The sequence below is a fragment of the Leucopleurus acutus genome (genome assembly GCF_964270905.1).
Source record: "Leucopleurus acutus genome assembly, chromosome: 2".
NCBI classification, from domain to species: domain Eukaryota; kingdom Metazoa; phylum Chordata; class Mammalia; order Artiodactyla; family Delphinidae; genus Leucopleurus; species Leucopleurus acutus.
This window is the reverse complement of record NC_139143.1, coordinates 77,602,965-77,629,875: the sequence shown is the minus strand read 5'-3', so window position 1 is coordinate 77,629,875 and position 26,911 is coordinate 77,602,965. Positions and strand designations below refer to the sequence as shown.

At 50.2% G+C, this 26,911-nt stretch overlaps 1 protein-coding gene across 1 annotated transcript; it reads left to right on the top strand.

Moving 5' to 3' along the window:
• Positions 1–8,488: 8,488 nt before the first annotated feature.
• FCRL6 (Fc receptor like 6) lies at positions 8,489–23,850 on the top strand (the record flags this gene model as incomplete). The annotated part of the gene is given in 11 exon segments (XM_082833688.1): positions 8,489–8,519; positions 13,545–13,565; positions 15,185–15,451; positions 16,003–16,254; positions 16,383–16,427; positions 16,430–16,621; positions 17,073–17,198; positions 20,918–20,983; positions 21,735–22,002; positions 23,540–23,648; positions 23,725–23,850. Coding segments are annotated over 11 exon segments (1,503 nt in total).
• Positions 23,851–26,911: the final 3,061 nt, after the last annotated feature.

The window sequence follows — 26,911 nt, the reverse complement described above, 5'->3', positions numbered from 1 at the left end:
TCTCCCAGCGACCCAGGGGCTGGAGCCTGCCCTAAATGCACCTCTGGGATCTCATCCTCAACAATGACTACCTGCGGGGCCAAGGGACCACGAGCTAACGAAAAGAACTGCGTCCAGCAGCTCTCGGCACGGCCGCCCAGAATCACAGCGAGCTGCGCGGCGCCCCCTGGAGGCCCGTCTGAGCTCGGCACCTCTGTAGGTGAGAATAAGGAGCTCCGGAAATGCCCCCGCTGCGGTGGGAGTGGAAACTCTTCAACCGCTTTGAAGAGCAATCTGGCACTATCGAGTACAGTTGGAGAGGCAAGTACGCTATTATTCAGAAATTCCGATTTTAAGGTTTCACCTTAGAGAAACTCTCAAATATGTGTCCAAGGAGACGTGTACAGATGTTCTTTGCAGCAGTGTTTATGATGGTCAAAAATTTAAAACGGCACCGTTATCGATCTTGAGGAGAATAAATCAAGTTAGATGTACGTATCCAGTGAAATACTATGCCGCCGTGGACATGACAGCCAGAGCCACCTGTGTTGAGTGTGGAGCCATCCATCTCACAAAGCATGCTGAGGAACTGGGTGAGTTACAGAATCCTCCCACAATAAAACTACTGGCATAAAATGTAACTATGCAAACAATGCTGTGTATTGTTGATGGATACACACACATGTAAGGAAAGTATAAAAACAACATGGGAATGACAAATACCAAATTCAGGAGTTACTTCTGGGAAAGAAGGGAGGAAAATAGAATTGGGAAGGAATCCAGAGGTGGGGTGTCTTCATTGTGTACTACTTTATTCCTTTAAGAAAGACGATATCTGAAGCAAATATGACATTTTAGAATTAAATAGAGCTGAGGGGTGGGTACCCAGGTGTTTCTTATGTTATCTGTTATGCATTCCTTTCTTTCTTTCTTTCTTTCTTTCTTTCTTTCTTTCTTTCTTTCTTTCTTTCTTTCTTTCTCTTGATAATCAGGTGTACTGAGGTATAATTTACATACAATAAAATTTTACTTTTCTGAATGTTTAATATTATACACACACACACACACACACACACCACAGAGAGTGAAGGCAGAGGTGGGGTGGGGTCAGAGCCTCTGAGGCAAAGGAAACAGCAGAGGAAGGCTGCATGGAGGGAGGAGCTGTGGCCGTTTGCAGAACTGAAGGATCATCCACAGCAAGGTGAGAGAAGTGGGTGGTTTCAAAGGAAGCCAGAAAGAGAGGTAGGGCGCCCCCTGCTGGGCATTATAAAAAGGGCTATGTTTTATTCTCAGCGCAATGGAGAGAGACATTGGAAGTTTTAAGCCAAGGAGTGTTTACGCTGGGTCTGTTTATCTTCTGTGTAGGTCATATCTCTGTGTCAAATGCATGGGAGGGCAAGAGCAGAGGTGGGGAAAAGAATTAAGAGGCTTCCACAGTAATGGAGGCAAAAGATATTAGAAGATCCACTATAATGGTGGCAGTAAAGATGGGGAGAATCAGGTGGATTCGAGATATATTTTGGAAAGGAACCAATAGAACTGGGTAATAGATTAGCTGTGAGGAATGACTCTGAAGTTTCTATCTGAGTAGCTAGTGGTGATGCTTATTGAGATGAGAAAACATGGGGAGGAGGGGAGGGACAGTGGAAGGGTAGTTTGTTCCCACCAAGGAGAAGGATGAAGGATTTTATTTGGGTAAGTTAAGTCTGAGATATTTGTGAATTACCCCAGTGGAGGAGGACAGCCAATGGTTGTATATTCCGGGTCGAAGTCTACCAGAGAGGTCGGGTCAGGTCAGGATTTCGTGTTGCTCTCCACTATTTAAAGCCGTGGGACTAGGGAGACAGTGTAACCAGTGAAGAGAAGTGATGCGAAGGGGAAGGGAGGGGACCCCAGGACTGAACTCTGAGGACCCCTATGTTCAGTGTCAGGTTGAAGAGAAGGACCCAGCAAACAGACTAAGAAGGAGAGGCCAGAGAGGTAGGAGGATGATCCAGGAGAGGGGGATGAGACGGATGCCAAGAAAGAAAAGTTGCTTCAAGAGGGAAGCAGCTCGACTGTTGGAAATGCTGCTGAGTAGCCAGATGACCAGAGGGCGAGGAACGGTCTTTGGGGCTGGCCACACAGGAGTCATTGTGACTGTGACAGAAGTAGGTCAGTGGTACAGTGGGGGCCGAAGCCAGATCATCGGAGACTGAGGAGTGGGTAGGGATTGCAGAAGAGGAGACGGGGAGTGTGGGCGACTCTTTTGAGAAGCTTGGCAGTAAAGGGAGGAGACGACTGGGTGGAAGCTGAAGGAGATGAAGAAGACAGAGGGCAAGGTTTGTTTGTTTTGAGATGATATTTGCGCATGTCCATATGCAGATGAAAAGAACCCAGTGGAGAGAGAAATTGGTGGTGGGAGGACCGCACGGAGTGAATGCAGGGAAGACAGGAACGAGAGTGAAATCCAAGCTGCACAGTGAATGCAGCTGAGCCAGGATCCTAACTCAGATCTGTCCGACTCCAAACACCATGCTCTTTCCCAGATACCTCATTGCCTCTTTTTAGTTTTTATTTGCTCACGGGCATCCAATTCCCAGGGTCCAGTGCACTGAATCCTTTACCACCACCTTCTCTAAGTACACAAGTCAACAGTCTTCCCATTTCCATCTGGGCTCTGTGTCTACGCAGGGAACTGGAGGAGAAAATAAGCAAACTGAAGAAAATGAAATCTGACCTATCTTATGCATTCTGGTTAAATCCATGAAATAGATTATATTTGACAGTGGTAAACAGACAACCTCAAAAACCCAATTTATTGCTTTAATTATATATGCTTTTCTTCCTCAATCTCCAGGGAAGAAGGTGCCTCCTTCCATTTTCAGCCACTTCTATGGAGCCATTGCCTAATTCTAAGACTGCTTTTGGTGACCACAGGCTTCTAGGCTGCCCTATCTGAACCACAGCTGAAAAAAACTTTAACATGTTACTTAGGAAAATATATGCAAGGAGGAAGGTAATGGGTGTGTATACAATCAAAAGGAAGGAAATACAGATGGGATGCAGCAGTGATTCAAAGAAACACAGATTAAATGGAAGCCCCCCCACCAAAGAAATTGACGATCTCCCATTGCCAGGAAGGAAGGAATAGAGGTACTGAATTATTTGGATACTAGGCTAACTCAGAGACAGCCAAGCACCTTAGGTAGGGCAATCCCACCCTAAGATCCACTTATTTATGAATAAGAGAATGGAAGCGGGGGTGAGAGGACCTGAAGAAGGGCAGATCAGGTGACAATTCAGCTGCCCTCCAGCTGGGCTATTACTGGGCATAAGCAGGACCAGTAAGAGGGGAGCCTCTGCTGTATCTCAGTCTCCATCCCACACATGTCTGTTGAACCAGGCACTGAATGCACAGCAAAGAACAAGACAAACTTGCCCCATGCCCTCTGAGAGCTTGCAGTCCTGTGGAGGGAGTGCACACAAGAGGCGATTACAATGCCGGATGGGCGTGCTAAATGCTGAGACAGATGTATGTGCCCCTCAGCCAGCCTGGGCTGGGGGATGGGGGGTGGTCAGGAAAAAGCGTCCATAGGAATGGTTATGTAAACTGAAATCTAAGACACGACTGGGAGTCAGGCAGACTGGCAGTGGGGAAACGATAAACAACAGAAATACAAAGCATGCACACATGCACGATACCAGTTATCCAAAAGGGTCATAGTATGGGAAAGTTTGGGGCAAATCAGAGTCATGACACCCAGGTTTTTGACTTGCACAGCGGGGTGGTGAGTGGCGCTGCCAGCTAACACAGGAAACACCAGAAGAGGACCAGGTTCAAAGGCAGGGGCTGGGTTCAGTCTCGACAGTTGAGCTTATGAAGCCTCTGAGACCACACAGGGCTCTCTCATAAGCAGTTTCATATCTTTCTAAAAAAAATTTTATTGGAGTATAGTTGATCTACAATGTTGTGTTAGTTTCAGGCATACAGCAAAGTGAATCAATTATACTTATACATATATCCCCTCTTTTTAGCTTCTTTTCCCACATAGGCCATTACAGAGTATTGAGTACAGTTCCCTGTGCTATACAGTAGGTCCTTATTGGTTATCTATTTTATATATAGTAGTGTTTATATGTCCATCCCAATCTCCCAATGTATCCCTCCCCCAGCAGTTTCATATCTTAAATGCAAGGTTATGACCTGCATTAGAATGACAAATATGGGAGTCTGCGTTAGAAGTGATCATTTAAACCATGGGCACAGAGGAGACTATTGAGAGACTGTAAAGTGAACAGAGAGCAGGGCCCGGGACTGGGGTCGGAAGGACTTCTTCAAAGACCCTGGGGGAGGGAGCAGAGCCTGCTGAGAGTGGGGAGGAAAAACAGGAGAGGTTTCCTGGTGTCCCAGTGTTTAGGGAAGGAGGGAGTAATCAGCAGTAACAATGTGAGCATGAAATCAAACAGAGTGTGAACAAAACCCCACCCACTGGATATGCTGGAGACATGAAGGAGGCAGAAGCCAAATTGGAGCGGGTTGAGAGGTGATTGAGAGGAGAGCAAATGGAGACTGGGGGATGGCAGAATGCACATCGGCGCTTCCCAAACCCTTTCACTTTGTGGACATATAGAAAATTATATATTTTTTTAATTTATTTTATTTATTTATTTTTGGCTGTGTTGGGTCTTCTTTGCTACGCGAGGGCTTTCTCTAATTGCAGTGAGCGGTGGCTACTCTTCGTCGTGGTGTGTGGGCTTCTCATTGCGGTGGCTTCTCTTGTTGCGGAGCACGGGCTCTAGGCACGGGGGCTTCAGTCGCAGGCTCTAGAGCACAGGCTCAGTAGTTGTGGCGCATGGGCTTAGTTGCTCCGCAGCATGTGGGACCTTCCCAGACCAGGGCTTGAACCCGTGTCCCCTGCATTGGCAAGCGGATTCTTAACCACTGCGCCACCAGGAAAGCCCTAGAAAATTATATTTAAATGGAACTTTGGATAATGGAGCAAGGCTGCTCCCCGCTGGAAGTGTGGCCCCACCCAGCTGCCCTGAGGGCTGAGAAGATCAATATAACACCTGTAACCATTTGAGATACACCAGTGAGTCTTAGAACACCAACTGGGAAGCGCCGCCATATTCTACTCTTTGAAGTAGAGTGACTGTAAATGGGGCTTATGGTGAGTCAAGAGAAGGGTTGCTGGCATGGTTTGGTTTGGTTTGGTTTGAAGACAAAAGAGACTTGAGCATCTTTCAGAGCATCTTTCAGAGAGATCCAGTTGAGATGGTGTGACCGTACTCACGGGAGAGAAAAGTTCACGTAGCATTGGTGGTACAAGGCTCCTGAGAAGATATAAGTGTAGACCCCAATTTCAGGTGGAAGGATGAGTGTACAAGATATTGTGTGCGCAAAAGTGTAATCCTCTCCACAATACTAGAAATCAAGGTCATTATTACCTTGTTAGAGATTTAAAATCTGAGATTAAGCGACCCCTCCCACCCCCATCCTCCACTTAGTAGGCAGCAGAGCCAGAATTAGAACCCAACTCTTCGACTCCAGAACTCCTGACAATTATACTTTGCTGAATCTTGAAGCTCTTACTATGCTAGGCCTGGAGACACAACGATAAATTAGACTTGGCTCTTGGCTTTGGGGAGATCACAAACTGGAATTAGAGAAAGACAATAAAACAAATACAATATAGTGTGATGAAATAGGATAATGGAGGCATGAAAAAAAATGGTTTAAAAGGCACAAAGATGGGCTTCCCTGGTGGCGCAGTGGTTGAGAGTCCGCCTGCCGATGCAGGGGACGCGGGTTCGTGCCCCGGTCCGGGAAGATCCCATGTGCCGCGGAGCGGCTGGGCCCGTGAGCCATGGCTGCTGAGCCTGCGCGTCTGGAGCCTGTGCTCCACAACGGGAGAGGCCACAACAGTGAGAGGCCCGTGTACCGCAAAAAAACAAACAAACAAACAAACAAAACCACAAAGACCATACTGAGTGTATGCCTGTCTCCTCCTAAGCTCCCAGGGGCACAGATGGACTGGGCATTGAGCAAAAGCTAAAAAATAAAGCTTGATGGATAAGTGGGTGGGTGGACAGAGAATGACCTTTCGGTGTTAATAAAGATGATCTCACTAGGGCAATTGTCCATGTAACCACAGGGGATTGCTGCAGACCTGACACAAACTTTCCCATTGGCCCTTCCAAGGCATATGAGTACCCAGAGCAAGGATTTAAGCTCAGGTGGGTGGTTCTGGGGCCCACCATGCTGTCTCCACACCCAGAGCTGTCCCTAACCCCTGCTATCTACCCTGCCCTTCCTTCTTACCTCCTAGGGGTGGGGCTGAATCTTCCCATTCCCCAGAAGCCATTGTCCCTTACCACTGCTCTCCTGCCAGCTCACCCTGAGGAATGAGGGGCCCTGGGCTTCAAGCCCCTTCTGGCTGAGAACCCCCCCCCGTTACCCTCCCCACCCCCTTTTAGCCCCTTATTTCCCTTAAAGTATTAGTATTATGGGCTTTAATCCCACCAGCCCATCCCCGCCTTGATTCAAGGTGAGCCTGGGTCTGGGAAGAATCCTAACCTGGGAGCAGCCCTACTTCCCTCGGGTGACCTTCGTCCCCAAGAAATGATGTGCAGCCATTTCAGCTCAGAGAACCAACTTCACTAACGCCTCTGAAGGTACAACCAAATCTTACTCTGCAGGGGTACAGCGAGAAGTGGGGGGGCTTCATGCACTCAAGCTGCCAGAACCCAGTGAAAGCGGAAGCAGCCAGGGGCCGAGGCTTCAAGGGTTCTGCCTGCAAAGCACCTCGAGTGCTTGCAAGCTAGACTGTTTGTGGTTGCTCCATCTCCTACCTTAGCTGTAGCCCACGTTACCCTCTAGACCTGCAGCTGAACAAAGTTAAAGACAACTAGAGCCAGGAGATCTGTTGGAAAGAGAACAAGAGAGGAAAATGTATAAGTGTTAACGTTGAGCTGAGCCAACAAGATATTCGATTCCTACTTTACTTCCTCACTCCTTTTACCTCACTCCCAATCAACTGAGTCTCAAAAGAATTGCCTGGCAGTGCCAGATTGGTTTCCCATTTCCACTGAATCAGAGAATCTCAGGCAAGAAAACTTAGAAAATTCACCCTGTCTGTTCCTGCTTTCAGCAGTAAGCACAGCAAATTCCAGACTACAGTATATGAAACTTCTCACCCAAAGACTTCCAGGAACAACCTTATTGTCAGAAAGTGCTTCCTGGTATGTTACCCACCTCTCCATGCTTCACCTTAAACTCACATGTTCAGTCCTCAGAGGATGTGCGGGTTGGGGAGATGGCCTTCTCTGTTGAGAGACCAGTAGTTTCCAGTTTTTAATCTGATGCTGCTATGAACATTCTTGCACCTGTCTTTTGGTGCCCACACGTGTGCATATACGTAGGAGTGAAAACGCTCAGTCATCAGGCATCTATATGTTCAGTTCTAGTAGATTCTGCCACACAGTTCTCCAAAGTGGTTGTACCAATTTATGTTCCCTGTGGAAGTGTACGCAAGTTCTAGTTGCTTCACATCCTCACCAGCACTTTGTTGTCTATAGTTTTGGCCATTCTTATGGGGTTTGTGGTGGTATCTCACTGCAGTTTAAGTTTGTGTTTCCACAGTGATTTATGAAGTCAAGTTCCTTATCCTGTGTTTATTGGGCGCTTGGATATCTGCTTTTGTAAAGTACCTATCCAAAATATTGCCCATTTTTCTAGTGGGTGGTCTGTCTTTTTCTAACTGACTTGTAGAAATTCTTATATTCTGGGTACGAGTCCTTTGTCAGCCATATGTATTGAAAATACCTTGCCACCCTGTGGCTTGCCTGTTCGCTCTCCTAATGGTGTCTTTTAATGAATGGCTCTTCTCAAAATAATAACCTGACAGTCTTAAAGCCTCAGATTCAGAACCTCCAGCCCCATTCTACCCCAACCTCATCAATCCCTGATTCTCTCCTGAGCTCACTGTCCTGTGAACTCTTTTCACGATTCCACTTCTCTGCCTCATTGCAGTGTCCAGACACATTTCTCCTTGAAGAAGAGGGTACCTTGGAGAACTAGAGGTCACTCGGGGTGGGGAGTGGATGATCTTAGTGCTTCTAGAGCTGTGCTACCTTCCAGACTAAGTGATGCTGAGGCCAAGCAAATTCTGGCAGTGTTTGGGTCTTTCCACAGCCCTGTCCCACCCTAGTTCCTAGCATAAGCTTTTTCAAACCACAGAGAGAGCATCCAAAAGTGCTTGCTTGTCGCTTACCTGACTCCTTTATGCTTTACGGTCAAGAAAATTCATTGGTTGTAACACTCCTTCTACCAAAGAAGAAATACCAATTTGAGCTTTTAAAGTTTCTTCCCCACTTCCCGTATTTAGATTATCAAGCACTAACACCACCCATGTCAGAGAGGGTCACCCACCCACCCCTGTGCCTGTGGCCTAGATGCTGTCCCTCCCAGTCTCACCCCGGCCTTCAGTCTGCCCCGGGTTCCCTCCTCCACGCCAGGCCAGGCCCCATGCTGCTCTGGACAGTTGCGCTGCTCTTCGGTAAGTCACCAAGCGCCAGCATCCTCTTCTGGGCACCAAAGACTGTGAGTCGTTCCTAAGACGCGAAGTTCCTTATTTCACCTTTCCTAGTTCAAGTGGGTTTATGGCTGGAGCTTGAGACAAGTGCGTGCACATGGGCATGCCTGAGAGTGATGGGGATGAGAGTGATGGACATGGAGACGTAGGGGAGTCCTGGTGTTTCCTATCCCATTTTCCTGGCTCCTGGAAGGGCAACCCTTCGATGTATCAGAGCTAATTTAGGGAGGCAGAAATCACATGCTGAGACCCAATGACACTTTTACCCTGTGAAATCGGGTTAAAATATCCATCAGGGCTATTTTGAAAGGAAAACGATATTATAGAAGGGAAGGAGGCTGCCAGAATGTAAGAGAAGAGATCGGGGAAATGGGAAAAAAGCAATTCCGTGCATTTCTGTCAGCAACAGGAGCAAAACATGGGGTTTTATAAGGAGATACGTTTTTATGAAGCCTCAGCTTTTTTTTTTTTTTGCGGTGCGCGAGCCTCTCACTGTTGTGGCCTCTCGCGTTGCGGAGCACAGGCTCCGGACGCGCAGGCTCAGCGGCCATGGCTCACAGGCCCAACCGCTCCGCGGCATGTGGGACCTTCCCGGACCGGGGCACAAACCCGTGTCCCCTGCATCAGCAGGCGGACTCTCAACCACTGCGCCACCAGGGAAGCCCCGAAGCCTCAGCTTTTTCTTAGAACCAGTCACCAATGACTGGGTTTCACACCTGGTCGAGAGGTTTATGCTCTAAGTGTCCAAAGCTCCCTTCAAACTGACCATTCTTCTTCTGCCTACACCCTCTCTCTATTGTGGAGGGTGGCGGGGGTGTTCTGATTTGGGTCTGACTGGTCCATGGGGACCGATATGAAGGTTCAATTCCATTCTTCTGAATCTATACCACTCTCCTTGCTCTGAGCACCCCCGGGCCAGTCGCCCCTGCCAGTGACTGCAGGGACTGGTCTCCAGGCAGAGGACTGTAGTGGGGTGAGTTCCTCGGCTCCCCCAGGCTCGGCCCAGGCTCGGCCCAGGTTCGGCCCAGGCTCGGCTCAGGCTCGGCCCAGGCTCGGCCCAGGCTCGGCTCAGGCTCGGCTCAGGCTCGGCTGAGGCTCGGCCCAGGCTCAAGCTCAGGCTCCCCCAGGCTCAGCTCAGGCTCGGCCCAGGCTCGGCTCAGGCTCGGCTCAGGCTCGGCTCAGGCTCGGCTCAGGCTCAGGCTCGGCTCAGGCTCAACCCAGGCTCAGCCCAGGCTCAGCTCAGGCTCCCCCAGTCTCAGCCCAGGCTCGGTTCAGGCTCGGCTCTGGCTCGGCTCAGGCTCGGCCCAGGCTCGGCTCAGGCTCGGCCCAGGCTCGGTTCAGGCTCATCTACTGTCCCCCTGCTACACTTAAAAGGAACAAGTGTGGGCACATAGTGCTTTACGGTTTCTGAGTTGACTCACTTTTTGTTTTAAACTTGGTCCCAGAAGTTTGTTTGTTTTCATTGAACCAGAAAAGCAAAACCATTCCTAAATACACTTGCTTCCTAGACAGAGTTTGTGGGCGTTTATCCCCTGGGAAGAAAACACCTGTTTCACTCAGGGCTCTTCCTTCCCCGACATCACCGTGTTGCCCTGTGTGTTCTATGAATGGCCGTTTGGACAAGTGAGAAGGTCAGTGCTCACGTTAGTGCAGGGACAGGATGGCCTCGTGCCCGGATACACCCCAGAGGAGAGGTTGCCAAGGGCAAATCACTTCCTTGTGAAAGGAACAGCCCTTGGACTTGACTAGATAAAGTCTAAGAGTTTCCTACCCCAGGATCTGGATGGGAGAGAGCAAAGGAAGAGGGAGGGAGAGTCAGTGACTGGCTGACTAGTGGACAGAGTATGGGGAACCCAGGCAGGACTGAGTCACACCTGAGGCTCAGGACCCCAGAAAGCCAGCCTAAGATTCAGACCCCATGGCTAAATGTGTAGGAACGGAGTTACCGTAAAGGTAGAGCTGCTATTTCCTCTCAGATGTGGACAGAGAGACAGAGAAAACAAAACACTGAATACCTGCTTTGTAGTACATACATTATCTCATCTAACCTTCAGGACGTTATAGGGCAGGGTTTTTTTTTTTATCTCTATTAAACAGTTGAGGAAACTGAGGTTCAAAAATGTTTAAGAAACTTGCCTAGAATTACGCTGCTAACAAGAGCACAATTACCCTGGTAACAATGCAAACCCAAGTTCATATGATGTCAAACCCCGTGCTTTCTCCATTCTACCTCACTACCTCTAGTCTGGGTATAGTTGGATTCTAATCAGGTAAAACTAGAAGATAAAATTCATGTAAAGTGCCTGGCAGGACATGGTCACACAATAAATGGTGCCTATTATTAGTATTGGCTATCAGGGATTCAAGAGGCTAGAAGCCCTGACATTGAACATGCTGGTACATGGCTGTATGCTAAAGATGTATTTAAAGTTTAGGAGATGAACCTTGATCTTCCTCTGAGCTGGGCATTAGCCAGTTTCACTCGCAATACTGGAACCCACCCCCCATGTGCAAACACAGCATCTGTGACGCACGACCCTCCCAGCTGCATGGCAGCCACAGCTTGGCAAAGCAACATGTTCCAACGTGGTAGAACTCGACCGTGACATAGTTCCTCATGTTGAACTGAAACCTGCCTCTCCGATCTAACTTCCGTGAATTGGTTCCACTTCTGCCCTATGAAGTAACAAGTCTCTCCCTTCTTTTAAGCTCAGTCCATCAAGTACTTGAAGGCCACTGTGTATCCCTGTGTACTCTCTCCCGTCTTTCTCAGATAAATGTCTCCCAATTCCTGTAATAGGAAATGCTTTCTAGACTCTGGTCATTGTCCTAGTCTGCTTGATCTTGAGGGCTTTGTCAGTGGGCCAGGAGCTGGGCTTTCTCATCCCTCCCATAGTGGCCTGAGTGCCGAGCTCAGTGGGGCTGCTCCCTGCATCATTCGGGACTCTGTTGTGCGACTTAGCGTAACAATAGCTCTCAGCTATCTCATCACACTGTCACCTCATCTTCAGCCTGCAGCTCACTGAGGCCCTCGGGTCTTCTTTATAGGAACTGCTGTAGGGAGGTGTCGCCCACTCTGTCCCCAGTTGGCGGCTGTCTTGATTATACACTGTGGTCCTGCAGTCACAACCCCAAGGTCTTGCAGTGCCCTGGACAGCCAGTCATCAGGATCTGGGGACACGAGCTCATTTGAAGTACCTATGCTCCCTGGATGCCTTCTCTCTTGTTATAGTCGTCAGTCCCCTCAACCCTGTCTGTTCCTCGCTTTGTAGCTGCAAAATCGTTTTCCAGGGGAGAAGAGAAAGGAAGGGGAGGCATCACTACCCAGTAAGGTCTTACTTAGTCACTCTGAGGTCAGGCCTTCTTTCTGCTTTCAGTCAATGTAGTAACCACCTTCCCAGGCAGAGGGTTGATACAATCTATGTAACTACTCTGTAAGGGAAAAATGACTATTATCTTTTCTGTTATGCAGACAGAACCAGGAACTGGAGGCTCTTGAACTTTAAACAACTTGTCCAACGTCACATAGAAAGAGACAGATTCATGAGTCCAGTCCAGGTCGTCTGGTTCCAAAGCCTGCATGCTCTCCACTACACCAAGCTCATAGAAGATGTGTTTAGACATGGAGGGATGGAGGGATGGTAAGAAAGAGATTCTGCACACACTGAGAACCTGCAGGTGAGCTAACCTGAGTAGGTAGAGAATGTGTCCCAGGTCACGTGGACAGCAAGGATGACAGCCTGTGAATGAACATGCCAAACATCTGCTGAGGGGGTCTTCACCCACCCCCTCCAAGGCCATTCTTGCATTTCTCAGGGTTCTGCACAGCACCCAACAATGAAGGGCACAGGTAAATGCCTGGGGACAAGCTGGACTGAGTGCACTCAGGCCTACACCATTCATCATTTCACCCCTTGCCCCAAAGCCCAGAATACGCTCCACTGCTTTATATGCAACTGTGCCCCTCAGTTTAGGGTCCTCCATCCCTTGGACTGATCACACCTGCCTCACTTCATCTGTCATCATTTTGTGGTTTGGCTTCTCTTTCCTGGCCACCTGTTCTCCTCAAACATTGGTTCCTCTAGAAGCATTAGTGCAATGCATGCAAGGTGCAACGCAGTGTGTGATGCGCTGGCCCGCTGATACTTCTCTTATCCGTCCGAGCTGCCCGTCCATGTCCCACGACCTCCAGGGAAATCTCACCTCTTTCCTCTGATCACTCCCATACTCTATTCCCCAGAGCTCTGTGGACAGACGGACCACAGGAATCAGGTCCTGCCTTTGCTGTCTGAGTTCTTCTGGAGGTGTAAATTGGACCCTCGGCATGTTAGTGTAAGAATCTAGTCCTATGTTTTCTATTTTTGTTCCCTGCCCTGCATGAGTGGGCACAAAGGAAAGCATTCATGCATTTATTCAGTATATGCTTATTAAACACAGACCACGATCCAGGCACAGGCACTAGGCATAGGTAACAGGGCAGTGAACAAGACAGGCAGAGTACCTGGTCTCATGGGACTTACATTCTAGACAGAGGGAGACAGGTGATAACAAGTAGGCAATTTAATGATAAGATAATTTCAAACGGTGATAAGTGCTCTGATGGTAATACAATAGGGTATTGTGATAGTGATGGAAGAGAATTCTTTTGACTGGGGGCCCCCAGCAAGACCTGTTTAAGGAGGTGGCATTTGAACTGAGATAGGGTAAAGGATTCTAGGCAGCAGGTCCACCGTAAAAGTTGAGTGGCTGAGTGGCTGGGGGGCTGGATGTCTGGGTGACTGGGTGGTTAAGTGGTTAGATAGTTGGGTGGCTGGGTGTTGAGCGGCTGGGTGACTGAGCGGTTGGGCAGCTTAGATAGTTAGATGCTTAGGGGGCTGGGTGGTTGACTGGTTGAATGGATGTTAGCACCCATTTATAAGGTGACAGTCCTCCTTGTCAGAAAGCTTTTTCTGCTACTTAATCGAATTCTATCACTTTGTTCTCTTGCAGTTCCCTGTGTAGGGAAAACTGGTGAGTCTTGTCTATGTCTCTTTCATTTCCAAGTGTGTCTCTGGGCCAAAACTTAATGGACGGGGAAAAGTCAGGGCCATTGGGTCCCCCAGAAACATCTTCAGAGCAGCACCTGCCTAGGCTTCTTCCTCAGGAGTCTTCACTAATGCCCAGGAAGAGGAAAAACCCAGCACTCTACTCTCTCAGGCTGAGGATAGTTATAGGGTGACTCAAGTCCCAGAAGAATGGCTCTAGGCCACTGTCCGGCTCCCTTACAAGTAGCAATGGCTTCAATCTCCTCCTCTCAGTGTGGCTCTGGAGCTCCTGTAACCTCCATTCATCAGGGCTCTGGACTCCCTTCCATCCCTCTAATGTTCAAAGAAGCAGGCATCTTTCTCTGTGGACCTTCCTTCTTTCTCTCTTGGCTACCTTTGCCCTCCCGCCCATCCTGTCCCACTGAACTCCATGGAGCCTCTGTCAAGTAGGTGGAAACTCTGGCCTAGAAACATCTTGACCTCCAAGGACATGTTCTGTGTATGCCAGGGAGGGAAATCTAAACCAGTAGTTAGTGCTGCTAGAAAAAGCAGCCAGGGAAGAAAGACCCATTATTCAGCTGTGCTGTGAGCATCGTTCCCTAGTCTAGGGGGAGGGGAATGGGGTCTAGGGATCCAGGTGGATCCAGACAAAGGCAGGATGTTCTGGGACTCTCCTCAGGGCTCCCTATCTGATTACTCATCACTACTCCCAGGCTTCTGAGGCTGTCTGGGATCAAAGGAGTATGTCCTGGGGCCAGGCCAGCCTGGGATTGCCCTGCAGGTGATGCTGGGTCCCCAGGAGCTCTTTTCTTGTCCATGTCAGGACATAAAATGCATTTTAGAAATGAGGACAGAAATGACAGATCCTGCACCACGACTGTGGTGGAAATGAACCTCACTGCTGGGAGTGCCGACGGAGGCTGGGCCTGGGGAAGCCTGATGAGGGAAGCAGGAGGGAGTGAGCCCAGGCCGTGGCATGTCCAACACCCACCCCTCCAGCTCCTCTCTGGCGGACAGGGGTGCAGCTACCATCAGAGGTGGACGCTGAAGAAAGAGCTGCACTGGAGTCACCAGAGGAAAAGAAACCAATCTAGGGGAGTGAGACTCTAATAAGGAGGAATGAAGCAGAACAAGAGATGGAAGGAATCCAACTTGACTCAGCCTTGTCAAGGTGACGGAGGAAAATGCAGTATAAAAGGAGACAAGGAGGGGGACTTCCCTGGAGGTCCAGCGGTTAAGGCTCCGCGCTTCCACTGCAGGGGGCACGGGTTAGATCTCTGGTCACAGCCAAAAAAAAAGAAAAAGGAGACAAGGAGGGTAGGAGGGAAAGAGGCCAGAGAGAAGGCACAGGGAGAGGAGGGGAGAGGAGGGGGGGAATAGAGGAGAAGGGCAGAGGAAGGAGAGAGGAAGGAGGGGTGCAGGAAAGCAGAAGCCCTGCTGTGGGCTGGCGTGAAGGCCTGGGAGACAGTGACGGCTGTGAAGGAGCTGACCAGGATCCTCCATCCCAGGGAGGGCTGCGGGAGGCACTAGGCTGCGGGAGGCATTAGCCTGGGCGACTGAGGGACCTGCAGCTCCAGGGTCTGGACCTGCTCCTGTGTCTCACAGTCTGGCTCAGCCTCCAAGTGCAGCCAGACCCCGTGTTTGAAGGGGATATCCTGACTCTGCGCTGCTGGGGAAGGAGGAACGCAGCACTGTCCCAGGTGAAATTCTACAGGGACGGAAAATTCCTCCATCTCTCTAAGGACAGCCAGACTCTGTCCACGGGAACAGCAACAGTGAACAGCAGTGGCTGGTACAGCTGCACTGGACAGGTGACATACATGCAATATGTGGGCAGACGAACCTCAAGGACTGTCATGGTTCAAGTCCAAGGTGAGTCACAACTTGGGGGACTGGGGGGAGCGGGAAGGGTGCTGCTCAGGGGTCTGGTCTTACAGGTCAGCAGCGCTCTGGGCAGCGCCCCTCTCTCTGGCTTCCCCTGATGCTGGGCCAATCTGCAGGGCCCTGAGATGTCCAGGATGCTGTCCACATGCCCTGCCACCCCCCATGGGGCATGTCTGGAGCCAGGGAAGGGGGGGAAGATGCCTTGTGGGGAAAGAACCAGCCCTGTTGCTCCTCCCCTTGAGACCCTGAGCCAGACTCTTCTCCTCTGGGCACTAGGTGACCTTTAAGGCCCTTCTGTCTCTGGCCTTCTGGGACCCCAGAGGGGCTCAGGGCTGTGGGAGTCGGTTCAGAGCTGGTGTGTGGGATGAGAGGCCAGGTGCTGGGAGACAGTGACAGCACTTCCCACAGGCACAGGGCAGGGCCTGGGATGTGCCGAAGCTCAGACCTCACCTCAGACTCCAGGCGCCTCGATGTCCAGGGCTCCCCTCCTGAGCTGCGGGCTGCCTCTTCCCAGAGCTCTTCCTGCCTCCTGTGCTGAGAGCCCACCCCTCTCGTGAGCTCCGTGGGGGGAGCCCGGAGCCCACTCCCCCGTGAGGGGAGCCAGAGGTCAGCCCGGCAGCTCCTCTTCTCCTTGCACAAGGAGGGCCACACCCTGCAGGACAGGGGCCTCCACCCAGAACTCTGCATCCCAGCAGCCGAGGAGGGAGACTCCGGGCTTTACTGGTGCGAGGCGGCCCTTGAGGGTGGCTGGGTCCAGAAACAGAGTCCCCAGCTGGAGGTCAGGGTGTGGGGTAAGGGGAGGACGGGGAAACCCTCCCCAGGGGCCTGGGCAGTGGGGCCCCCTGGGAATGTGGGGAGGGGTCCCTAAGGGAGGAGCCTGGGGGGTCCCGCTGACCCTTCCAACTGTGTGCTGCCCCGGTTCCTGTGTCCCGTCCTCTGCTCACCTTGAGACCCACCAGCCGAGTTGCGGAGCTCCTCCCCTCCGATCCTCATTCTACCTCAATGGGGACACCCTGCGGAACCACGTGGCTCCCCATGGTGGAGCCGTCTCCTTCCTCTTCCCGGTGATGTCAGAGCAGGATGCCGGGGCCTACACCTGCGAGGCTGAGAACAGCGTCTCCAAAGAGACAAGCGAGGCTGAGACACTCTCCGTGGATGGTAGGTCTTGTCCCCCAACTGGGCTGTGAGCCCCAGCAAGCTGGCCAGGGTCAGATCTCACTCCTCTGTGCTCCTCCCACCATGCTGGCTACAGGGCAGGCACTGCATGACTGCCTGAGCATGGACCCCGCTTGGAGCACCTGTCCACTGAACCCGGCAGGGAAACAATGAAGTCCACAGAGAGCGAGGGGCACCGTGGAGGGAGGGCCACATGGTCTTCATGAAGTCCACAGGGAGTGAGGGGCACCGTGGAGGGAGGGCCACATGGTCTTCCATGGAATTGCCCATCCACGTGGACATCCTTTGATCCGCCCCTCATTCCCACTGGCAAGGCTCCTTCAGGCCAGGGGGTTCCCACTAATGCCAACCACTCTGCCTCTCCTGTGCCAGTCTGGGGTGCGTTTGTTAATTTCATCCTCAATGCTCATGGTCACCCCTACTCACCCCCGAGGTCCTCGGGTCTTATCTGCCCCCACTAGCAACAACTGGCTGGTTCCCTGTTTGCCTGCAAGCCTGCTTGGCATGATGGTCGTTGCTGCTGCACTTCTAGGGTATTTCAGACCCCGGAGAAAAACCAGTCAGTAACTCTTTCTGGCTTTCTTGAATGCCGAATCCCTATGCCAGGTACAGCCCAGCCATTGGAAAGCCAGAGGCTGACAGGACCAACCGCTTACTTCTGGGTATTGGGAAGAGGAGGGACTTTTCTTCACACGTCATACAAAGGGGCCCCAGGAGGGACACTTACAGCTTCCAGAGCTCACACACACAGACACAGTGTCTCACACGCCCAATCACCCAGAGAGCGCACAGACACACTCCTGCCCACTGGGGCATGAATAAAGGCACAAACAGGATTTCTTACAAGCCAAACGAGGTGTAGATCAACGTCCTTCACATTTGGAAGACAGTCTGTGGCTGTGAATATACTGAACAAACCCAAGGCCTCCAGTCCTCTTGTTAAAGTCAGCAGAGCTCCAGTCTGCTTAGCGGAGGAGAAAGAAGACGTGAGAACTCCAGTGCACGTGCATGCTCACGCATACACACTTCTGTGCCGTGGTGTGCCCTGGGTGAGAGTCCATGGCTGTCAACTCATCAGGAAGGAAGTGTGGTGGAGAGCACTGGGGAATAGCCCGGTCCCAGCACTGCTATTTGCTAATTCAGTAACCTTGGGCCAGCTCCTTTCAGGTTTCACTAAATGTCTCCCTCTTGGGATGTTGTAAGGTCTGAGTTAGTGAGGTGACATCTGTCTCATACCTGATGTATTAGCCTGGCACTGAGTGGGTACTCAGTACATTCTCATTCTGTTCTGAGCGCATCACCCCGGCAGGTTCCCAAACTGCCTTTGCTCCTGTTATCCATTCTGTAATTCCTCTGATCAGAGTCATAAAAAGTTTAGCTAAGGGCTTCCCTGGTGGCGCAGTGGTTGAGAGTCCGCCTACCGATGCAGGGGACACGGGTTCGTGCCCCGGTCCGGGAAGACCCCACATGCCGCGGAGCGGCTGGGCCGGTGAGCCATGGCCGCTGAGCCTGCGCGTCCGGAGCCTGTGCTCCGCAACGGGAGAGGCCACAGCAGGGAGAGGCCAAAAGTTTAGCTAAAATTCAGATGAGAGAAATTCTATAGGGAGAGAATTCTATAGGGAGAAATAAGTGAAAATAATCAGATAAATGGCATTTCTAGGTCACCTATTGGTTTTGAAATCCCAGACTCTCCTCTTCTTCCTGTCACAGTCATGATAATTAAGCACAAATGTTGGCTTTCAAAGCAATCACCTTTGGTGGCTACAAGTTTATTCTAAGCCTTGTTTGCCTGGGGCTGTGTTGAAGGGAATGGCTCCCAGTGCCAAAGCTATCTGGTGCCAGTTTATTCCTAGGGCTTCAAATCCACCTACTTCTTCCTCCCTGGGGGCAATATTTTTATTTTCCACTTGCCAAGGGCAAAAGTAATTGTTCTCATAGACCTCCAGCTAGATTTGCTTTTTCAAGTTGGCAGCTCCCTCAGTTAAGGAATCTGTGATGAATTCTGAGAGCTAATAGACTGTTCTTTGAGGAAGACCACCCAGTCCTGCAATCCAAGTAGTCTTCCCTGGCCATCAGCCAGGATACCTGAAAGCATCTCTCCCCAGCCCTAGACCCACTACCTCACCAGGCATCCCAGTTAGGGCTTGAGCCAGGCTCCGACTTCCTCTCCCCTTTTTAATTTAGCAGGATTTGTCCATCTAACTTCTCATCTCTCCTTTCCTTTAGTCTTGAGTCTAGATTTCATGAAGGCAGGCCAGAGTTGCTTTAAGGTATACCTGTGCAGTGGGAGAAAGATGGAGCCAGGCCCAGAGTTAGATGAGGAAGCAGCTGGAGTAGGGGACCATGAACTGAAGGTCTGTGAATTCTACTATCTCTGCACCTGTCATAAAGCCAGCCTGGTCTCAATAGCATGGGTGTTTCTGCCCACTCACCTCTGGGTCAGAGAGTTAAAGGCAAAGCAACACAGTACAGCCATCTCCCTCCCAGGCCCAAACAAGATGGTGGAGGAACAGTCACTGGTGAAAGATCTTCAAGAGGAAGATGCCTTTCACAGGGAACAAAGGAGCGTCCCTCTTCATGTAGCAATTTTGCCTCCCCACCCATTCCCACTCCCCTACCCCACCCCTACTTCCAGTCTGGGAGCACCTGGGCCCCATTTTGTTAAGGAACCTGTCTCTCATGAAAATAAGACTCCTGGTGGTGGGCCTATCACCTCAGAAGCTCAGGGGCACACAACCTTCCTTAGAATGTCACTCAGAAAACCACCTTCAGGCCCAATTCCATAGCCACACAAGAAACACAGTCCAACAGCTTTTTTCTTCATGCCCAGCTTTAGAAGACCCTTAACCATTTCCAGACAGCATATCCATTCCTCAGCAAACACAAATGTGCCACCACTGAAGATATTCCACAGACTGTATCTCTGAAGGCAAGGTTCAAGACATTTTGACCAATTATGGAATTACTAGGACAAGGATGTGGTCATACAGGAGGTCTACTTCGAAGTAGCAGTTACCTAAGTGTGCAAGTCCTGGTTGTTTGCTTAAAAGTGTTCATCTCATTTCCCACTGTCACACCTCCCATAAAACACAGCTCCATCAAAGTCATAGAGCTCTTCACGAATGGAGACTCAGAAACATAGCCTTGACAAACGAGCATCAGAGGCCTCTCTGAGTCTCCACAAATGCCCTCTTGGTTTCACAGGAGGAGCCATGTCCAAAGGTGCTACCTGGCAACTCTGATGCTTCCTTGCTGTTAGAGCTAATGAATATTTCTTGGACACCAGGCATGAGCCAGGTGACCCAACATCCACCTGTGACCCAATTCCTATCCCAAGAGCTAATTTTTAAAGTTCTGGAAACGCCTGCTTTCACAGAGGCAGCATGCTCGTGGAGAAAAAGTGTACACACTGGATTAAGATTCTGTCTCCACCACTTTCTGTGTGACCTCGAAGAAGTCGCCTCTCCCAACCTTAGTCGCCTCATCTAAAACATGGAAATCACAGTATCAACCTTTGCAAGGTGGTTGTGAAGAACATCAGACCCCAAAGATTTAGGTAGGGGGGCTTTTGTGGCATCCAGCTCTGTGCTTGTCCCCGGGTAAGGAGGTTTGCTATTAAGTAGACGCTGTATTTGAATTCCCTGGCCCTGTTTCTGGCACATGGTATGTTGTCAAAGTTATTAGCTTTTCCTCCTTCTGAAAAGCAGCCTGACTGGTGGGTCTGAGCCTTTTCGATGCAAGGATGTGACCCATCCTTTCTGACCCTGCTTCCTCCCAGTTTGTGATTCCCGTGGAGCCATCCTCCCCTCTGGGGTATTTTTCAAAGGAAACATCCCATAAAAGTTAACCGTGTCCAGGGCTTCCCTGGTGGCGCAGTGGTTGAGAGTCCGCCTGCCGATGCAGGGGACACGGGTTCATGCCCTGGTCAGGGAAGATCCCACATGCCGCGGAGTGGCTGGGCCCGTGAGCCATGGCCGCTGAGCCTGCGCGTCCGGAGCCTGTGCTCCGCAACGGGAGAGGCCACAACAGTGAGAGGCCCACGTACCGCAAAAAAAAAAAAAAAAAAGTTAACCGTGTCCAGACCTGTGAATTAACCCTCATTAACAAACCAGCCTCAGACCTCCAGCAACCTCTGCTGGCATTCTTTTTTTGTTTTTTAGTTTAATTTTTTATACAATTTTTAAAGGTAACTGACATTCTTTCTCTCAGCCTCTCTGTCCCCACTGTCCACCCTGCTCTCTGAGGGCATTCAGTGAATTGTGCCTTTGCATCTCCTAGGGCCCCTTCCACCCCAGAATCTGCCCCCAGCCACAGGTGGAGAGGAATACCCACTGTATGTCAATGGTAAGGACTTGCAGTAGCACCAGTGTCTGTCCATAAAGGCAGAGAAAGGCCTCTTAAGGGGAGTCATGAGAAAGAAGGCCTCATGAGCCCGAGTCTCAGGAACCAGAGTCATCTGGGGAAGGAAACAGATGGCTTCTGGGGAGAGCTTAAGGGGCCAGTGCATGGAGCTGGTGGTGGGAGAGGGAAGCAGGAAGGGATCCCAGCCCCCAAGAGGGAAGTGTAGACCAAGGGTTAGCAAATTTGACCATGGGTCAAGTCTGGTCCACCAAGTATTTTTGTAAAGAGCATTGTGTATGTGTCATGTGTGGTTGCTATCACACTACAGAGCCAGGTATTTGCAAAACCTAAAATATTCACTACCTTTTTTACAGAAAAAGATTGCCAACCTCTAGTTTAAACAATGTCAGGGCTGGGGAAGATGCTAGAATCTGCTGCAGGGGTCAGGCACCTCCTACCAAGATGGATATCCCACAGTAATAACTGCTTCCCACTGCCAGTTATCTATCACCATAACAGCCCCTAATTAGCTTCCCTCCATAAGTGTTTCTAGGTCTTGAGGTGGGAGAGCAGGTGGGTCCTATTCAAGCTGCAGCTGCGCTCCTTCTTTCAGTTCATTGCCAGAATGAGAAGGATGAAGGGGTTGTCTGCTCTGTGGTACGTACGGTCCCAAAGGAGAGTGAAAGGTGAGTGATCTCAGGTCAAACTTGACATCTTTGCTAATGTAAAGGGGAAGTTTGGGGCCTAGGGTGAGGTATCACTACCACCATCATCACCATGACAACTGTCATCACCCTGACCACCAACATCACCCTGACCACCAACATCACCATGACAACTGTCATCACCCTGACCACCAACATCACCCTGACCACCAACATCACCATGACCACCAACGTCACCCTGACCACGGCCACCTTCACCACCACCACCATCATCTCCTCCTTCACTACCATCACCACAAACAGTGCTATGTCCACCATAATCACCATCATCTACATCATCTCCACCACACCTCCACTGTTACCATCCCAACTAGGGAGAAATTTTTTTTTTTTTTTGCCCTTTTCTGAGCAATGTGGAGCAACAAAGGAAAAACAGAAAAAGAATGATACAGTTTGTCTTTGACCCTGAGTGTAAGTCTAAACAGGACAGCCTCAGCTCTAAGAGGAAGCCATAAAGACCATGAACCCCGGCCACAGATACCAGAGTCAAGACAGCAGGCACGGGGAAGGCTAGTCCACTCTCTAACAGACAAACAGGCAACGTGGAATCATGAGAGGAATGCGGGAGTCAGTCAGAATTGAGTTCTGTGGAATGTGGAGTCAGTCAGAATTGAGTTCAAAACTTGATTCTGTGTACTCACTGTGTGCCTGTGGGCAAGTTATTTAAGCTCTCCGAGCCTAATCTATAAAGTGTAGATAGTGCCTACTTTGTAAGATTATTATGAATGGCTAGGAATAGAACCTGGGTTCTAGAATCCATAAAGATTGTCTGGTATGCAATAGGTGTTCAAAAATAGGGAGCTTGTTTTATGTCTCACCTGTGCTGAGATTTCAATTCCTGGTCTGTCAAATGGATCTGAGTCAGTCTAGGGACTCTGCTCCCACCCATAAAGGGCACTAGGGAAAGTAGACAGCCAGAAAGTCTCTTGGACTCAGGGCACTTCTCCCAGGACCTGACTGGTTGCTGGCCAGAGCATTGCCAAGCAGATGGGAAAGCACACGTGGGTCCAGTTCCTTCCTGAGAAGGGTCACAATGAGGACTTGAACATAAGAAAGGAAAAATGAAGCCAACCTCAGACTCTATGGTTTTCATTGGCAAAATAAGGGAAATAAGAAAATGTGATCCTTTTAATCCTAGCAGGCAACAAGGGTGAAAGCATGATTCGGGGCAGGGGTGGGGTCTGGGACAGTCTGCTTGCAGCTCAAGCTCTGAGCAGGCTTTCCCTGTTGGGTGGGTGCAGGGATCTGAAACCCAGAGTAAGGAGAGCCGTTATGTTCCAAGATGCGTAGAAGAGGGGATACTGGATCTTTTATCAGTGGGAGAATGCTTCACGTTCACAAAGATTCAATATTTGCCTACGGTTCCACTTCTTATGGAAGTGACTGTGGAGAGTTATTCACCTCGCTGAGCCTCAGTTTTCTCTTCCCACTGTGAGAAGGCATCAATACCCCCTACTTGGCAAGACTGAGGTGAGACTGGATACACAGAATTATAGTTCTGTTAGCAGTATACTAGATAGATCAGCTATATAATTTTCACAGCTAAATGGTTGCCTGGTGCAGAGTGGCTGTCTAATGGAGGAGTTATTCTACAAGTATCTTGGGCATCTTATCTCTTGCTTCACACCGTAATCCTGCAAGGCAGTCACTGTCAACACCACCACCCTTTCCTGGTTGAAGCAGCTGAGACTCAGAGGCCAAGTGACTGGCCTCCGGTCACACAGCTGGGGTCTCCTGATTCCCAGGCCCACCTGCTTTCAGCTTGAGAGTGAGAAGCCCTGAGAAGTAAAAGGGGGAGCAGCCCCCCACCCTGGCCGGCCCGTGCTCTCTGAAGGAAGGTGCCACGAGGAGGCGGGAAGGGGACACCCCGTGAACGCAGTGCCCTAACCTTACTGCTGCTCTTCCCCACAGCCAGGCCTGCCCAGTCAGCCCAGCGGGAAACGGTGAGATGGGACCCCTGCTCTTTGCTCATTCTCTGTGTGACGTCTGCTTCCTCACCCTGACCTGACTCTCCCACAGGACATTTCTGTCATCTACGCTGAGGTGAGACGCCCTCAGCTCAGTGAGGTTCCAACCAAGGGGCTGAACAGAAGAAGCAGGACCCAGCAAGATCTCGTTGGTGACTGCGAGGGGGTCCTCTGCTAGTGATGGCATCTCCTTCCCCCAAGACACACAGCCATCCGCAGCCCCCAGCGCTCCCCAGGAGACCAGGGGACCCCAGCCTCTTCTGTGGTCCTCCAGTTCCCCAGCCCAGCAGCCAGAAGCCCTGTTTGCGGAGCACATCAGAAAACTCTGTTACCCCTTACATGTTTAAAAAGATACATGGTTGTAGAATCTATTTGGTAATAAAGGTGTATCAATTTGTTTCATATTTTTCATCAGTAGCAATCATTTGGGCTGCCTGATAATTTGGTCTGGTTTATTCAAGGAGAATGGACTCCCTGTGGACCTGACTGGTGATGAGGGAGATGAGAGGGCGAGGAAGGGGTAGAGTTGCCGGGGCAGGGGGTGGGAAGGGAGGGGAGTCCCAGTCCAGTCCACAGCCAGAGTGCCCAGTGAAGGATTTATATGTTTGCTCCTGTGAGGCCCTGGCCCCAGCTTGCAGGCCTCTGCACTGGAATCATGGGGAGTGAGGTCCGAGTTAGCAACTCTGGTACCCTCCTCCCCTAGCAAGAAGTCTGCTTGTTCAGAGCACTCTTGGCCCCTCAGAGCTGCAAACGTCTTGCATTTCCCCTTGAGCTTATTAGAAATGCAGATGCCCAGATCTGCTGAATCAGAATCTGCATTTCAATAAGATCTCCAGGCGATTTGCAAGTACATGAAAGTTTTTTTTTTAATCATCTTTATTGGAGTATAATTGCTTTACAATGTTGTTAGTTTCTGCTGTATAACAAAGTGAATCAGCTATATGTATACATATATCCCCATATCCCCTCCCTCTTGCATCTCCCTCCCCCCCTCCCTATCCCACCCCTCTAGGTGGTCACAAACCACCTAGCTGATCTCCGTGTGCTATGCGGCTGCTTCCCACTAGCTATCTATTACATGAAAGTTCTAAAAGCCTGGTCTACCTCCAAAATACAAACGTCATGGAAGTTAATCAGTCCACTTGCCTTCGGGAGCTTAATTGCCTGTGGTTCTGCTCTGGGTAAAGACAGTGGATAAGGCAACCCATGCTAGCCTTTTTTCTCACTTGTCTTCTACTCTGTTTTCTCCCTTCCCTCCTCCCAACCCAACCCTTCGTCTTCCTCATCCTCCTGTCTCTGTCATCACCAGTCAAAATCCACAGTCAGAATACACCAGGGTCCCCTCCCCTTTGCCTCCTTGGTTCTGCCAGGATGACTGAGAGGCACACACCATCTAGAAGCACAGGGTCTTCACTGGTCAATCAGGAAGCACCCCCGACCCTAAGCCCCCGCCACGCCCTCTGTAAATGAGTCGCCCCCTTCTAAAAAGTGAAAACATCTCCAGTCGTCCCCACAGGCCACCTGCTTCCTGAGCTTTCATACCTCCCTCCTCCCTGCCCTACACCCGAGACACTCAACGCCTGGTCCATGGACTGGGGGCTGTCTGTGTATTGGATTTACCAGTCCAGGCAAGATAATAGAACAATTGCAAGCAAAAATTTAGGAACTTTTATAGCAATCTGACAGAGTAATTTTATGTTTGTTTAATATAATCATAAAAATTAGGGCTCATATTTGGTACCTCTCTTTTAATTTTTATTTTTGGTAATGTGTTTTTATTATAATTTACAAAGTATAGCTCCACAATGGATTGGAAATAAAAAAGAAAAACAGGTCCTTCAACGCAGGAACGTGAGAAGTCCTATCTTACACACACACACACACATACACACACACTCTCACTCACACACCACTGGCCTGTTCTCTCAGACACTTCGCTCTCTCCTCAGACCCTTAATTTATAAAAGAATGAGCTGGGATTTTCCAAAATGAACAATTACTAGGAAAATTAAAGGAAAAGAGAATCCCCAAAAGAACATAGAGAAAACAGAGTTTTCAGAGGAAACCCACACTCTTCAGCCCAGACTCTCTCTGGTTTGCCTGATATCAGCACACCCAGCCCCAAATCCCATCTCCAGTCCTCAGAGCAGCCAGCTACTTCTGTTCCTAGAGGATGCTGGTGGGCAGGAGAGGAAGGGCCACTGCCAAGGGAGGATGGGATCCTCACAGTTCTCCAGGGCCAGACCCTGCAGACGCAGAAGAAGGATGCCACATTGCCCAGCCTGCCACAGTGCTGCTCCCCACAGGAATGCACACAAGCTGCCTCCACACTTGATCAAGGCTCTGAGCTATGAAACCTTATTTTTCTCTCCAAGTCAGAGCTAAATGCAGACACATATCCAGCAGAGGTGAGTTGGCTGTGCCTCATCTAGGGACCTGTGCTCTGTGGGGTCATATCACTTACAGAGTAAGAAGAAAAGAAAGAACTTCTTAGCTGGGATGAGGATGGCGAGGCAGCCTGGAGCTGCCCCCTTAAGGTAGAGAGTAAGAGGACAGCCAGCAGCCTCAAGGCTGCCCTCTGGTGGCCCTCTTGGGTAGTCAGGGACCTGAGCACCGGCCTGCACTGTGGTCTGATCCGTTCATCGGACAGCTTCTTTGTAAGATATCATTAGACACCCCATCTTCGCCTTGTATGTGGCTACACCGTTTAGATACAAACAAAAATGGAGCATGGCCTTTTCCTGAACCAGGCAGGTTGCACATACTGGAATTTCTTTCAGTTCCAGGTTTGTTATTTTAATTTGGCTAGGAAATAGACCTCCTACCTTTTTATTTAAATAAGCATCCACTAAACAGCTCTGTGTCCTTCATCTTTGTATCACCTGTGATGACGGTAAGTACAGACAAGGTGCACAGCACGGGAAAGACCCAGGCTTTCCCATGTCATATCTCCGTCTACACGGCCGGAAGGAGCTGCACCCAGCAGACCTGGAGCGTCACTAAGGCTGCTCACCCAGCACGCACCACTCTCTGTGAGTGAAGAGCCTATGTTGTACTCGTTTCCGGAATTCCCTCCCATGTGACGTACAGATGAATAGTGACTGTTCCTTTCATGGTCAGGGCGTGATCACTGTCCTCATCTGCACGTGTTCCTGATCTCATGGGGCTTACACAGGCTAGGTGCTCAATAAACGTTTGCTCGGTACATTAGTGTGCACAAGATGGGAATCCAACAAATG